A 17,049-nucleotide genomic window follows, 5' to 3' on the forward strand; every position below is an offset into this window, starting at 1 on the left:
CCATAGAGCAGTTCTTGATTCTTTTGTTGTTGGGCTTTTATGTGGTATAGGAGTAAGGAAAAATCATATTCTGCAACCAAAACATAACCTGTCCTCTCCACAAATACTAACTGAGGTGCCGTGTATTTCCAGCACTTGCTGTTTTATTTCAATATCTGCCATATGGCTTCAAAGTATAAAATTCCTGGAGTAGCACTCCCAGTGATTCTCTCCTGTATGGGGCTATCCTAAGGTATGTGGAGAATAAATTAATATACATTTCATATTCTCCATTAATTGTTTTGATTGTGTTATGTTTTATTCAAAGTTTAAATAAAACTGAAAGCTGAATAATACACAAAAATGAAATATGACTTCAGAATGTTACAAGTGATTAAAGGCATGTTTGTTGACAAAAGTTCAGTTTTTATAAAAATGGATTCAAACTGGAAAAATACTCTAATTAATTGTTTTTGTTTTGTGTTCAGATACATAGACTACATGACAGACAGAGAATTTTCTAGGTATTAGGATTCAATTGACCATTAAAAATAATAGATCTGTTACTTTGCTCATAACAGCATATTTTATATTTGCCTCTAATAGTCAACATACTTCAAATTCTGCACAGCTGTGTGATCTGTTTACAGTTAGAAAGAAATAGCTTGCATTTAAATAATTTTAAACATTTATATTTAATCTGATTCTGTGGCAGTGAATTATCAACTACTCGCCACCTAATTCTCAGCTGAAAAACAAGCACCTGGCAGAAGCAAATCAGGGAGGCGGATCTCGGTTGCCCCTTGACATCTAAGGCTCACTGATTGCAATTATCCAGGTTCCGGTAAGTGAGCACATAGCACACCCACCTGTTTCAGGCAGGGGGCTGTTTAGATATGCAAATCAAGGTACGATGCTGTTATCGCACCCCAATTATATCTTTAGGTACAAATGAGCAAAACACACCAATATGCATCATATTAGGGGCCTACCTAGCTGTTCCTTTATCCCTAAAATCCCTACCTAACAGCATTGTAGAAGTACCTTCACCACAAGGATTGCAGTAGTTCAAGAAGAACCCCCATCCTTCTCAAGGGCAACTAGGGATGGGTAATAAATGCCAGACTTGCAAAGCAACAGATTTATTATTTTTAATAGTCAATTGAATCCTAATACCTAGAAAATTCTCTGTCTGGCATGTCGTCTATGCATCTGAACACAAAGCAAACAATTATTTGGAATATTTTTTCCAATTTGAATCCATTTTATATCTCGAGAATTAATTGAATTTCTGAAATTACTTCAGCCTCATCTCTCATAATTAATCTAATTATATTTATCTTAGAGAACTTGCAAACTGCACAGGAACCGAGGGTTGATGTTAAATTATTAAACAGGTCAGTAATTAACCGTGTCATACTGCACTTCCAAAAGAAATTTAAATTGTGCAAAACCTTGCACTATCTTATATTATCTTACCATTGCGGTAACAACAGTATGACAACTTCATGCACTTGTATGGAACACACATTTTTTTCTGAACCAAAGTAATAAAGAAATTCTCAACATTGAATTATATTTTCCATAAAAATAATTAATCTTACTATGCAACCATCTGTAGCTTCTCCAAGTAGACCACCAAATGTGATAACAGGAGACATACATGCACAGTACAAGAATAGAAGGGATGCTACACATTGCAAGTTGACTGCATCCCTAAAGTCACTCCAGAAATATGGGATTTTCCTTTTGATGTCTTCACATAATCCACCAAATAGCCTGGTTTGGGAAAAATAAAAAGATAATTCAATACAAAACAAATGGTTTTAATAAATCTAATGTGACAATTATTCATTTTCACAGGATATTTTACTAATATATAAATATGAAGCATTATGACCAACTGGTAAACATAAATGTTCTTTGCTCTTGCAATGGCTCAACTGGTTGAGGTAATGAACAGCTGAGACATTCAGAGCAAGAAAATCTTAAATTTAATCCCCAGCTTGTGTTGTTTCCTGATCTCAGACAAAACTCAGTGCCTCTGAATTAGAGAGAAAAAAATCTAGCCAGAATTCCCACTCTTGATTGTTATTAAATGATGCTGCTACAGTGTGCATATGCAGACATCAGGTGAGTGGGATCAGGCTCAGCTGTGGCTCCTTGTACAATTGAATTGCTTACAAAATGACACTAGGGGGAGGCACAGACAGATGCCCAGTACCAATGGAACTGCACCCTGGCAAGAAGTCAATGAGAGAAAGGAAGGAGGGAAGAAAACAGATGGAAAGGCAAAATCAAAACTGTCTTTTGTTAAATGACAAGTGCAAAAAGTGTGAATTTTAATATCTTTTGTTTTTCCATAATTAGTCTGATTAAATGTGGAATAAACATGGAATAAACAATGTTTCACTTTCTCAGTACAAATTCTGCTGTAACATCTAGTGCTCTGGCACATGACTTTTGATACAGCCACAAACCATCATTCTCCCTGTTGATTTTGTGCAAAAGCAGATCAATTTACAAAATACTTTTTGCCAGTCTCTTCTACCATTTTGGGCACAGCATAGATGAGAATTGGATGCACAAAGCAACCAATGTGTGTTTTTATATATAAATATTGTTGCTGGGTTCTAGGGATAATAAAAGAAAATCCAAATTTATTAAGGTTGAAAGCAACTTTAGTTTCAGCAGCTCACTGGCCCTTTACAACCTCCATCTTGCAAACTGGCTTGCTGCAGTCTAGATTTGAAAATTTGCTTCAATGCAACATTGTTACTGCCATGTACTAGAGGTAATATCTCAGAATTTGTCATAGTGAAATAGCTATGCCATTACAGTCAGGAATCTCCTGGATTGTTACAGCCTGGGAGGAGTCATTTTATTGCTCATTTTTGCTACTTATCCCTAGTTAGAATGATTGCAGAGGTTGTGACTTATGTGACAATTATTGATTTGCACAGGATATTTTTACTAATATATAAATATACTTATGTGTACTTATGCTAACATAATTTCAATATTTGCTAGCATATAAAGGGGAAAAAAGCCCAAGAGATAATAATGGGATTGTATGACATAAAGTACAATTCTCATAACATAAATGCTAGCTTCACTGACCTTCCTGTTCTCTGTAGCTCAGGTCCACTGTGCCCTTCAAATTGGTCAGGGTCCCCATGAGCTGTGGTTCCATTTGGTATTCCTGGAATTTTTCTTTTTTCCTGCATAAGAAACAGACAATTATAGAATGCAAAGTACAGTTGGCAAAACAAGTTACAAAGACAAAGCCATACCTGACAGTAACTCACACTGCCCAACAGAAGGAAGCTCTGCAGGTGTGTGCAGAGTTCCATTTCCTGCGGGACTCCATTTTCTCAAGAATCTATTTTTTAATCATAGGAGAATGAAGCATCTGCTTTCTTACATAGAAACACAAAGATTTATGGCACATTTGGGCCATCATGTCCATGCTGACTGAAAAAGAACGACCCAGTCTAATTCCACCTTTTAGCTCTGGGTCCGTAGCCTTGCAGGTTATGGCAGCCCAAGTCCATATCCAAGTGTTTTTTAAATGTGATGAAGGTTTCTGCTTCTACTACCCTTTCAGGGAGTAAGTTCCAGACTCCCACCAGCCTCTAGGTGAAAAGAATTACCCCTCAACTCCGCCCTAGTCCTTGTACCAATTACTTTAAATCTATGCCCCTTTCTCGTAACATTAAAGGGACTTAATTCTTAATTTATATAGTGTCAAAGAAATAAAACAGACTATCGAAGTAGCTTTTAAATTTGGTTGAAGACCATAATATTCCATCCAGTACAAAGCCCAAGTAGCATGTGATGCCTCTTTGATTGACATTGCCTAATTTTAATGCAATCGTGAGTCAGATCTGGACCTGACTTACACTACTATTGTTGCATTGGTCTACCTATGAAGCCACAAGACACAGCATTCCTGCAGCCTAAATGTCCTCAAGGGCATGAAGTTAATTTGGTTTGTTAAATATTTCCAGTCGCTGCATAATGTTTTGTATACTAGAGTCATACAGCACAGAAACAGGCCCTTCAGCCCACTGCGTCCATGCCGACCATAATGCCTATCTATACTAATCCCACCTGCCCGCATTAATTCCATATCCCTCTATGCCTTGCTCATTCAAGTACCTGTCCAGATGCCTCTTAAATGTTGCTACTGTTCCTGTCTCCACCACCTCCTCTGGCAGCTCATTCCAGATACCCACTATTCTTTGTGTGAAAAATGTATTCCTTTGATCCCCTTTAAACTTCCTCCCTCTCACCTTAAATCTATGCCCTCTAGTTTTAGTCACCCCTACCATGGGAAACAGATTCTGGCTATCTACCCTACCTATGCCTCTCATAATTTTATATACCTCTATCATGTCCCGTCTTAGCCTCCTTCGCTCCAGGGAAAACAGACTCAGCCTATCCAATCTCTCTTTATAACTCAAGCCCTCCAAACCAGGCAACATACTTGTGAATCTTTTCTGCACCCTCTCTAGTTTAATCACATCTTTCCTGTAGTGCGGCGACCAGAACTGCACACAGTACTCCAAGTACGGCCTAACCAACATTATGTACAACTGTAACATGACGTCCCAACTCTTGTACTCAATGCCTCAGCCGATGAAGGCAAGCATGCCATATGCCTTCTTCACCACCCTGTCTACCTGTGTTGCCAATTTCAGGGAACTTTGTACTTGCACCCCAAATATCTCTGCTCAACAACACTCCCCAGGGCCCTGCCATTCACTGTATATGTCCTGCCCTGGTTTAACTTCCCAAAATGCATCACTTCGCACTTGTCTGCGTTAAATTCCATTTGCCAATCCCTTGCCCACTTTCCCAGTTGATCTATATCCTGTTGTAACCTTAGACAACCTTCTTCACTGTCCACTATATGCATGCTGTTACTAGTGGGGTACCGCAAGGATCAGTGCTTGGACCACAGCTATTCACAATCTATATCAATGATATGGATGTGGGGACGAAATGTAATATTTCCAAATTTGCTGATGACACAAAACTAGGTGAGAACGTTATGAGCAGGATGCAAGGAGGCTTCAAGGGGATTTGGACAGGCTAAGTGAATGGGCAAGAACATGGCAGATGGAATGCAATGTGAATAAGTGAAAAGTTATCCACTTTGGTAGAAAAAACAAAAAGGCAGAGTATTTCTTCAATGGCGAAAGGTTGGGAAGTGTTGATGTCCATAGGGACCTGGGTGTCCTTGTTCATGAGTCACTAAAAACTAGTATGCAGGCGCAGCAAACAATTAGGAAGGCAAATAGTATGTTGGCCTTCATTGCAAGGGGATTTGAGTACAGGAGTAAAGATGTCTTGTTGCAATTGTATAAAACCTTGGTGAGACTGCACCTGGAGTATTGTGTGCAGTTTTGGTCTTGTCTAAGGAAGGATATATTTGCCACAGAAGGAGTGCAATGGAAGTTTACCAGACTAATCCCTGGGATGGAGGGATTGCCTTATGAGGAGAGATTGCAGAAACTGGGCCTGTATTCTCTACAGTTTCGAAGAATGCAAGAGGATCTCATTGAAACTTACAAAATTCTTATAGGGTGTTATAGGATATATCTGAATAAGACGTTTTCTCTGTCTGGTGAGTCTAGAACCAGGGGACACAGTCTCAGAATAAGGGGAAGGTCATTTAAGACTGAGATGAGGAGGAATTTCTTTACTCAGAGGGTGGTAAATCTTTGGAATTCTCTACCTTAGAGAGCTGTGGAAGCTCAATCATTGAGCATGTTCAAGGTGGAAATCGATAGATTTCTGTATACTAATGACATCAGGGGACATGGGGATAGTGGGGGAAAATGGCACAGAGGTAGATGATCAGCCATGATCTGTTTGAATGGCGAAGCAGGCTCGGCGGGCCGACTGGCACGCTCCTGCTCGTATTTCCTATGATCTGAAGTTACTTCTCGCTACTCTGTAAAATGTCAAATTAGCCTGCTCCCATTTCAACTCGCTCAGCTGGCACTTGTTCATTCACCAGGGCTTAGTCTGCCAATCTCCGCGACCAAAGTGATGCTAGCAGCCTCACATCCCTCTCAGGACTCCTACCATACACTGCTCAAAAATGCAAGCTTCTCAGTACCAGTGATGGCAACTGTGTGCCACTGGTTCATCAGCTGAGCATTAAGTTTGTCGACCAGTGCATCTGTTAGCTCTCATGGCTCCCCGCTGTGTTCACAACAGCTGCACCCTGACGTGTCCCAGACACTACATTACTCCGTGCCTCTCAATTGAAAATTTCAAACTGCTCCTCTGAGGCCTGTTAATGAGTTCATCAATGAGCTCAGCAACCAGTTAATTGGAGGCATGCGGGTTCCTGCTCTTCCGCCCTCCCTGTGTGTCACATTCCAGAGGCATTAGGATCTAGTGAGGACCTCCAGGAATGCAATTTTCAATGCGCGCTCACACCCATGCTTGCCTCCACTCTGTCATATTGTGAATGACTGTTCTTATTATAAATCATGAAAATTTTCAGATTACTTGAGGCAAAACTTGAAAGTTGGCAGCTTATGTCATCTGCATTTGTATATTAAACTCAATTAGCTCACACTTTTCCCCAATACTGCAAGGGGGAAACCTAACAAATAGCAGGTGCTGACACAAAGGCTGTATCACTCAACTAACAAGTTTGAAAATTTGGAAAGTGATATTTTGCCCGAGTTAAATTTTAAAAATGAATTCTACACTTGGTTTTCATATGATCTGGAAGAAACAAGTCAGAAATACTCTGACAGCATGAGGAAAGAATTTTCAAGTTGTGCATTCAGAGAATTACCCTGATACAGACTAGAGGATTTACACTCAGCACATAGCTCAGACTCCAGCTTCCAAGGAGTAGCTGTAGGAAAAATATCAGGCCAGAATTTCTGGAAAAAGTATGGGAAGCGAACAATGCACGCCATTATTAATGAGCAAATGGGGCATGAAATTTAGAGATTAAGAGCTACAATGTGAATTATGAATCTCCAGAATTTGCTGGTCAATTTACGCTGCACCGCCATTTGCCTTAGACATGCAGCATCTCACCGTTAAGCTCCCTGTCATTTTTTTAAGAACTTGCTAGATGTGCACATTGATTCTCACTATGGAAAGTTAAGTCTAGAAATAAATAGTGTAAGTATGCTTTTCATTACTTGATAATTATTAATGACTGCCCAACACCTCTTTGGCCCAGCAAGTGAACAATTAAAAATGTGGTCTCTCATTCCTTCAGGTAGTGAATTGTTGTTGAAGATTTTAAAAATGCCAAATTTTAAATTATTACTTTTTCTCACTTTTCCTTTCCGTTTTTTTCTTTCCCTTAATCCAATCTTTCTTTCCCTTTCTTTGTTTCCATTTCTGTACCTGATTTGACATGGATTTCATCCACTCACCCATTGGGCTGGATTTTGCAAAGCCCCCAACATCGGGTCCGTGGTAAGGAGGGCCGGAAGATCGGTCCGACAGCGGCCCGCCACGGAGCCCGATGCCAGGAGGGCCAGGCCCGAACTTCCCGGCGGCAGCGAGGCTCCGGGGGTGAGGGGGGAGGGGTGGCGGGGACGGGGTGGCGACGGGACCTGGATTAACATATTGTAATTAATTAAATGCATACATTTAAATACATTTACCTGCGATTTAACAGTTGGGCCGCGATCTTCAGAGTGGCAGCTGGCAGTCCCACACCTTCACTTTCCTGTCTGGGGAAAGCAGGCGCTGCAGTGGTGGGGAATGGGGAATCGTGAGATTTTTAGTGCTGGGGTGGGGGAATAGGGTCACACTTTCATCATTAGTGTAGAGGATGGTGGGAAGGGGTGAACTGTGAACTTTGTTCAGTTTGTGGCGGGGGTGGGGGGGGGGGGGAAGGTCATATTTGAAAGGTAAGTGTTTTGATAGAAGGGGAGATACTTAATTTTATTGTTATTGGGGGTTAGAAAGGGGCAATCGAATTTTGATTTGAACAGTTGGGGGTCGGTTCCCTTTAAAAATTTTAATTAGCCGGCAGGGCCGGCTGCCCTTTAAAAACGGCGGCAGCGCCCGTGCACAGGCAGCTGACGCCATTTCTGGTGTCGGAGAGCCCGCCCCCTCCATGTGATTGGTGGGGGGTGGGGGGGGGTGGGCAGGCTGACCAGGATATCTTATTTTATTTTACTTAAAAGCCAGCCCATTTTTTCAGTCCTTATGCCTTTATTTCTCAAGTCTTAGATCTCATTCATTAAGGAGATTGGTTAAGTGTTGTTCCCACCATTCACTAAGGTCCCAGATGCCCTTTTCCCCTAGCCATGCCATTATCAGCACGTACTTCTACAAGTTAGGGTGCAAAAAATTTTGAGTTGAAAGGTGTAGGATGACGTCTAACAGTGTACACCTGAGATGCCGTGCTTTAGTAAATTCCAGTCCACTAACCTTTTTAATAAAGTGCTCAAAAAATACAAAAGATAATTTATTCGTTAAGTTTGTTCTTGATACAAGGAAATATTTATTCTTTTTATGTTACTTTTTTTGGCATTCAAAATTTTAATTGTTGAGAAAAATGGCAGATGAAAGGGTTTTGATTTTTTAAACAAGTTTCAAATCTGATTGATTTTCATGATTTGGTACACCTCCATGTCAAAATAGTTACAAAATTATGATTGCGATTTTTTTTTATTTCAGCTAATCAAAAACCCCAAGCGTGACAGAGGAAGTATGATACCAGAGTTTTAAGGATAAGAACTAAATGTTTTTAATGTATGAAATTAAAGTATGTTCAGCATATGTCATTATTTTGGAGTTATTGCATCAACACTGATGAAATTACAGGCTTTTAATTACTCCTAAGTATTCTTTACACTTATTTATTAAGGTTACCATCATAGTTTATTTGCATACGCATTCCCAATCAATAAGCATAGCTAACCTTGCAGCTCAGTACCTGTTTTTAAAAAAGAGTAAGAGATATTATGATGTATCCAGCAACTTAAGTTCTGCTCTGTAGTTTTGCTCACTGAACTTTAGCAATAGATGATCTTGAGACAATTCAGTTTTATACTATTAATGACTAGGACACAATCCAGCTTACAGCAGAATAATCATAGGGTATTTATGTTCTATTATTTGGTCAGTATCATCACTTTTCAACAAAAATGCTGAGCCATATAGCAAGAGCTGTATTTGACAACAATGACATGAAAATATACACACCTGGGAAGGTACATTTTTTGGTGGCTCTATCCGGATTGATGGGTCCCACTCCCCTGGTGGCAGAACAGTCACCTGATCAAGAAATTCATCCACACCAGCAACCAAGTCATTACGATCTTTTGCTTTATACGCAACGTCGTGAAATACCTGCAATATAGTTGCAGGAACAATAACCAGTTATATAAGGACTTTTTAATATACCAATTAGCTGTAGTTCAATGCTTGTGTTCTAATATGCAACACTTATCTAGCTTACTGTAAACAATAATTTTGTGGTACAAATTTAGGGACAAGACATCACACCAGAATTATTCTGCAAATGGAAGAAACACGATGTTAGCATCCAGTACAAGTGTGTTGAATGAATGGGTAAAATGTCACCACTTTGTAGAAATAATAGTGTTTATTTGTTAATTTTTCAGTACCTTAAGATTTTTTCTACTTATTTCAATTACAATCGTGCTACTGTATGTTTTAACTTAAATAGAGTCGTAGAGCTGGATTTTGTGGAGGAGGTGGAGCTCCCAGGGCAGGCCTAAAAAGGCGGGGATTTTGTGCCACCCCCTCCCCTCCCACCCCACCCCTCAGAGCGATCCTCCAGTGTTTTGAAGCCTAAATACTCCGGCAACAGAATCTCCGGCCCTTTAAAGACAGGGATCCCACCTCTAAGAGCTGCCAGCCAATCACAGGGGCGGCAGCTCAGCAGTATTGACAGGGGCACCGGGAGTGGTGGCCACTGCCGGTACTACAGAGGCCTTGGACCTAGGCCCAGAGCTGGAAACACAGACCTCAGGTAAGTGAGACAGGGTCACCGGGGCTAGTCTGGAAGGCCCCGGCGCGGGGGGCATGGGAGGGTGCAGGGGGAGGAGGAGCCATGGAGTTGCAGGTTTTCCTGGTGGGGGTCCTCCATGGGCCACAGATTGCTTATGAAGCAAGGACCCCGTCACCCCAAGCCCGCAGGCTGGGCGCCCCATTTTACAAGGCGCACTCCCCCTGTGGCAGAGGCACCACCCATCACTGGTTAGATCCCAGTGGCGGTGGGAAGAGGCCCTTATGTGGCCATTAATAGGGCCTTAATTGGCCTCTGAGCAGGAAGGTCGTCGTCAGTCTATCCCACCCCCGACAAAAGAGTTTGGCAATGGTTTGGCAATGGGCCCTCTACCTCTGCCACCTGTTGTGATTCTACGGGCCCCCTGCCTCTGACCTCACCTCAGGGGAGGCCCATAGAGTCATTTACAGCACAACAGGAGGCCATTCGGCCCATCGGGTACATGCCATCTCTCCACGGAGCTATCCATTCAGTCCCACAACCCCGCTCAATCCCAATGCCCTGCATGTGTATTTCCTTCAAGTACCCATCCAATTTCCTTTTGAAATCATTGATTGCATTCGCTTTTACTACCCTCATAGGCAGCGAGTTCTAGGTCATTACCACTTTCTGCGTAAAAATGTTCTTCCTCACATTCACCCTGCATCTCTTGCCCAAAACCTTCTATCTGTGTCCCCTAGTCACGAACCATCAGTTAATGGAAACAGTTTTTGCTTGTATAACTTATCTAAGCCTGTCATAATCTTGTAACTAAAATCCCCCATCCCTGGAACCATTCTGGTAAAACTCCTCTGCATCCTCTCAAGGACCTTCACATCCTTCCTAAAGTGTTGTGACCAGAAGTGGACGCAATATTCTAGGTTCAGCATAACTTTCCAGCTTTTGTAATCAATGTCTCTATTTATGAAGCCCAAGATCCAATATGCTTTGCTAACAACTCTCTCAATATGTCCAGCCACCTTCAAAGGTAGATCAGGAATAAAAGAATGACTAGAGTTAGATTAGGGCCAATCAAGGATAGTAGTGGGAAGTTGTGTGTGGAATCAGAGGAGATAGGGGAAGTGTTAAATGAATATTTTGCGTCAGTATTTACAGTAGAGAAAGAAAATGTTGTTGAGAATACTGAGATTCAGGCTACGAGGCTAGATGGGATTGAGGTTCACAAGGAGGAGGTGTTAGCAATTTTGGAAGGTGTGAAAATAGATAAGTCCCCTGGGCCAGATGGGATTTATCCTAGGATTCTCTGGGAAGCTAGGGAGGAGATTGCAGAGCCTTTGTCCTTGATCTTTATGTCGTCATTGTCGACAGGAATAGTGCCGGAAGACTGGAGGATTGCAAATGTTGTCCCCTTGTTCAAGAAGGGGAGTAGAGACAGCCCTGGTAATTATAGACCTGTGAGCCTTACTTCGGTTGTGGGTAAAATGTTGGAAAAGGTTATAAGAGACAGGATTTATAATCATCTTGAAAAGAATAAGTACATTAGAGATAGTCAGCACGGTTTTGTGACGGGTAGGTCGTGCCTCACAAACCTTATTGAGTTTTTCGAGAAGGTGACCAAACAGGTGGATGAGGGTAAAGCAGTGGATGTGGTGTATATGGATTTCAGTAAGGCGTTTGATAAGGTTCCCCACGGTAGGCTATTGCAGAAAATACGGAAGTATGGGTTTGAAGGCGATTTAGAGCTTTGGATCAGAAATTGGCTAGCTGAAAGAAGACAGAGGGTGGTGGTTGATGGCAAATGTTCATCCTGGAGTTTAGTTACTAGTGGTGTACCGCAAGGATCTGTTTTGGGGCCACTGCTGTTTGTCATTTTTATAAATGACCTGGAAGAGGGTGTAGAAGGGTGGGTTAGTAAATTTGCAGATGACACTAAGGTCGGTGGAGTTGTGGATAGTGCCGAAGGATGTTGTAGGGTACAGAGAGACATAGATAGGCTGCAGAGCTGGGCTGAGAGATGGCAAATGGAGTTTAATGCGGAAAAGTGTGAGGTGATTCACTTTGGAAGGAGTAACAGGAATGCAGAGTACTGGGCTAATGGGAAGATTCTTGGTAGTGTAGATGAACAGAGAGATCTTGGTGTCCAGGTGCATAAATCCCTGAAGGTTGCTAACCAGGTTAATAGGGCTGTTAAGAAGGCATATGGTGTGTTAGCTTTTATTAGTAGGGGGGTCGAGTTTCGGAGCCACGAGGTCATGCTGCAGCTGTACAAAACTCTGGTGAGACCGCACCTGGAGTATTGCGTGCAGTTCTGGTCACCGCATTATAGGAAGGATGTGGAAGCTATGGAAAGGGTGCAGAGGAGATTTACTAGGATGTTGCCTGGTATGGAGGGAAGGTCTTACGAGGAAAGGCTGAGGGACTTGAGGTTGTTTTCGTTGGAGAGAAGGAGGAGGAGAGGTGACTTAATAGAGACATATAAGATAATCAGAGGGTTAGATAGGGTGGATAGTGAGCGTCTTTTTCCTCGGATGGTGATGGCAAACACGAGGGGACATAGCTTCAAGTTGAGGGGTGATAGATATAGGACAGATGTGAGAGGTAGTTTCTTTACTCAGAGAGTAGTAAGGGCGTGGAACGCCCTGCCTGCAGCAGCAGTAGATTCGCCAACTTTAAGGGCATTTAAGTGGACATTGGATATACACATGGATGAAAATGGAATAGTGTAGGTCAGATGGTTTCACAGGTCGGCGCAACATCGAGGGCCGAAGGGCCTGTACTGCGCTGTAATGTTCTAATTCTAATTCTAAAGATCAATGCACCCCTTGGTCCCTATGTTCCCGCACACTCTTTAGAACTGTGCCATTATCTCTTTATTGTGTCTTTATTGCCTCACCCTATCCCTTCTGCCAAAATGCATCACCTCACACTTGTCTGTATTTAATTCCATCTGCCACTTGTCTTCCCATTCTGCTAGCCTATCTATGTCCTGGAGCAGGTGATTCACATCATCCTTATTGTTTGTGACAATAGAGATTTCTCGAAAAGGCAAACTAATTTGCACTTCAAGAAATTAATAAAACATCCTTTGACAATTTATATGAATTGTGGATGCCTTAAAATGAATTTTGCATAATTGTATTGATTCAATTGAGCAACACAGAAATACGCAGGGCCATGAAAGGCCACTATGATCAATTTAGCTAGCTCCATGTTTAATCAGTTATGTACTCAATATTTTGTGAACAACAAAAGCATTATGCATTAATACATAACACTAGTAAAACATCGAGGACTAATTCCTCTACTTCTCGAGTAATAGAATAACTGCTAGTAAGACAAATAATTAGCAGTCACCTGGAGCAATCCAGATGTGACCCCAAACCCTCTGCTGGGCAATAATTCAACTTCTCTTGCCACTCATGTTATCAGGAAAAATACCTCAACAATCAGCAGCAGGTTTGTTAGGTATCTATTAAGTACCCTAACAGTTCCAGTAAAAGTGCCTGTGGCTGTGAAAACAGCTATGGACTGTGAAGAAACAAGATACATGCAGGGGTATATAACGGGCGCTGTCGAATCGGCCACCTGTTATGCACACTGCCCAATTTTTGTTTCCATTGAATATGCTGGTACATCAGCAGTAAATGTTCAGTTGGCAGGTTACACAACCACTGAGGCCAACCAACTTCATCAATGAGAGGAGATGGAAAAGCATAGTATCTGAAAGCAAAAGTAGTATCAGCAAGATGCAGAAGGAATTTAATGACATGAAAAAAGCCATGAATTAATTGATTGCAATGGGAACTGCACTGTACAATATCATATTGTGCTCAGCCTACAAACCTGAGGAGAAATATCTATGTACAGCAACAGAATTATAGCTTCAAGGCTCTGAAAGACTGCTTAATAAGCACTGTGGTTTCAGCATGGGCCTCAGTGAAGCGCTCCTCAGCCCAACTGGTTGTCACAGTGACTGGTGTTATTGGTCAAGATTAAAGCAGATAGCTGAATTCACCAGAAGCCATTCACCAGCCTGCTATCTTCCTAGATTACATCTTGAATGTGGACTGTCATCAGATATAAAAGCAATAGCAGCTTCCAGGTTGTATCTTATTAACAGGGAAGGTGCTAAAGCTGATGTCACAAACTGTCTGCACATCACCTGATAATATTTTTCCTATTTTTGTAGGGCACATGTTAGCTTGATGGAACCCAAATGGGCACATATGTGAAACTGTTGATGTCCAACACCTTTGGGTAACTATCAGTTTCATAGAAGTTGTACTGCCTGGAACTTTGTTGTTGCAACTGAATGTCAAACTACATACAGTGTTGTTGACATTCTGAATGCACTGAGGAATGGCTCACTCCTCTCAAATTGTCTGGTCAGTTTGTGAGCTGTGGACACTTTCATTGCTGCTCATGTTGGTGTGTGATCCTCCAACTGGTGCGTCATAAGATGATGTAGTTAAATAACCATCTCTCTCTGTAACGGCAGGCATTGCATGGTCTGCCTTGCAGTCAAATCTGTGTAGTTGATCCTGAAGCAGTCAATGCATACCTGTGGGTGTCTGATGCCAGGGTTATGAAGGACTTATGTAGTCAGCACTGCCTTTCAACCCTTTACCTTTTTCCCACTGGTCTAACAGTGTAGCTCATTTAGTTAACTGTGTATGGCTGGCTGCAATTCTGTTATTGTTACTCCACTTCAAATTAAGGAAAACAGAGATTGGTGTATTTAAGTACAATTCAGAGGAGTTAGAGCTGGTGGAAATAGTCACACATCAAATTGACCTTAAAAAATGTCAAACTACTAAAATAAATTGTGTGAAAGATTTTAACCTAGATTTTCTATTGGAGTTAAGCCGATTCCTAGCCGCAACTCCAGCACAGGGAAGTTATACTGAACCTTTATAAAGCTCTGGTTAAGCCACAACTAGAGTATTGCATCTAGTTCTCATCACCACACATTAGGAAAGATGTAAAGGTCCTTGAGAGGGTGCAGAGGAGATTTACCAGAATGGTTCCACGGATGAGGAAATTTAGCTACATGATTAGATTGAAGAAGCTGGGGTTGTTTTCCTTGGAGCAAAGAAGGTTGAGGGAAGATCTGATAGAGGTGTACACAATTATGACAAGTTAAGATAAGGTAGACAAAGAAAAACTGTTCCCATTAGCTGATGGTACAAGGACTAGGAAACACAAATTGATGGTTTTGGGCAAGAGATGCAGGGGGAATGTGAGGAAGAAATTTTTTACACAGCGAGTAGTAATGACCTAGTACTCACTGCCTATGAGGATGATGGAAGCAGAAGACAATTAGTGATTTCAAAAGGAAATTGGACAGGCATTTGAGGGAAATAAACTTGCAGGACTATGGGGATAAAACAGGGAATGTGACTGACTGGATTGCTTTACAGAGAACTGGCATGGACCTGATAGGCCAAATGGCCTCCTTCTATGTTGTTATGACTGTATAAAAGAAGCAAAGGAAATTCTATAAAGAAAAAATGAGCAGTAGTAACATCATCGGCAGCCTGCTTCCCACTCATCATGCAACTCCCTGTATTTTCCACCAGAAGTGATAACTGCCATATAATACATGCAGGGCAATCAACTGCCCAAGCTATGACAGTATAATTTTTAAAAATTGAAAAGCCAGCTATTCATACGATACTGTGGCTTGCTTATTGGCCCTGCCAAAGCTAAGCTTCACCTCACCTCTACAGGTGAGCTCCCTAGCAGAGTACTGAGTAACAGATCTGCAAGTTTAACACCCAGCATCATTGCACTTGGTCAACATGGTCGATTTTTCTGAGGCCAGATGCATTAACAATTAATAACAAGTTCCTAGCCTCTACTGGATCAGACTACAGTTGCTTGCAATCAGCAGCAGCAGAAAATAGCTTGCAACTGCAACTGTTTTCAGCTGCTACTTAAAGGGTTGTTTTATTTTTACTATGTAGAGTAGAAATCATGACTAGACAATGATATAAAGGACCTTCATTTTCAGTTGGAGCTTTAGAATTGATAATGGAAGGGTAGCAAAGGAGATTTGCCCTTTTAGAAATTCCAGTGCACCTTTCTCACAAAAGAAATGATTATGCATTGAATGTAATGATGAGAGAAAAGCTACCTGCCTCAAAAGATCAGGCTAGACAGAATTGCACTATATGAAATAGATAAACTAAGTAAGTAGCTCACTATTAGTTTCATCTCTATTACACTCTGAAGCTGTTTAGAATGCATGCCTATACTGCAGCAGAAAACACTTCAAACTGAAACTAATGCCACATTACCATTTGAAAATGTGGTACAACAAAACAAATTTATCCTAAAATTTATCCTACATCATCCAAGTTCATTTGCGGATGTACAATTGGCTGTCACTCATCTATATCCTCTTCAAACTTCCAACATCTCAACATTGTTTCTCTGCTACAATAGAAAAATACTGTGGATACTGGAAATCTGAATCAAAAACAGAAAATTCTGGAAATACTCAGAAGGTCAGGGAGCATCTGTGGAGAGAAAAACAGAGTTAACAGGCTGGATTTTGTGCAGGAGGCGGGGCTCCTGGCGCCAGGCCAAAAAGCCAAAGGGGAACTCCGCCTTTGCAGTTTTTCAGTCTTCTGGAGCAATCCTCCGGTCTTTTGCAGTCCCTTTAAAGACTTAATCCCCCAATCACAGGGCCGGCAGCTCAACAGTGTCAGCAGCGCCACTGGGAGCAGTGGCCACTTCCAGTACTGCAGAGGCCTCAGACCCAGGTGCAGCGCTGGAACCCCGGACCCGAGGTAGGTGAGGTGGGGTCGCCAGGTCCAGTCCAGAAGGCCCAGTAAGGGGGATGGGGAAGTGGTCATTGGGTCCGGGGGAGGGGGTTTCCTGGGAGGTACAGTAGTTCCTGGTGGGGATCCTCTATTGGCCACAAATTGCCCACGAATGAGGAACCTCCACCAAGCCACAAGCAGGGCACCTCATTTTCCAAGGCATCCTCCCCACCCATTGGAGGCCCTTCCCTGCCGCTGGTAAGATCCTAGCAGCAGCGGAAGGAGACCCTTAAGTGGCCATTAATAGGCCACGTAAGGGCCTCAACT

General features: G+C 41.9%; 1 protein-coding gene across 1 annotated transcript in view; it reads right to left on the reverse strand.

The window, feature by feature from the left end:
• The window catches only part of LOC137372380 (sodium-driven chloride bicarbonate exchanger-like), a 274,810-nt gene that overhangs the window by 77,516 nt on the left and 180,245 nt on the right, over window positions 1–17,049 (reverse strand). The window contains exons 11-13 of the mRNA XM_068036269.1: window positions 9,187–9,333; window positions 3,100–3,200; window positions 1,584–1,758 (exon numbers count right to left, since the gene is read on the reverse strand). Of these exons, the coding sequence (XP_067892370.1) occupies window positions 1,584–1,758; window positions 3,100–3,200; window positions 9,187–9,333 (423 nt within the window). The remainder of the gene's footprint in view (window positions 1–1,583; window positions 1,759–3,099; window positions 3,201–9,186; window positions 9,334–17,049) is intronic.

This window comes from Heterodontus francisci, chromosome 7 (assembly GCF_036365525.1).
Source record: "Heterodontus francisci isolate sHetFra1 chromosome 7, sHetFra1.hap1, whole genome shotgun sequence".
Lineage (NCBI taxonomy): Eukaryota > Metazoa > Chordata > Chondrichthyes > Heterodontiformes > Heterodontidae > Heterodontus > Heterodontus francisci.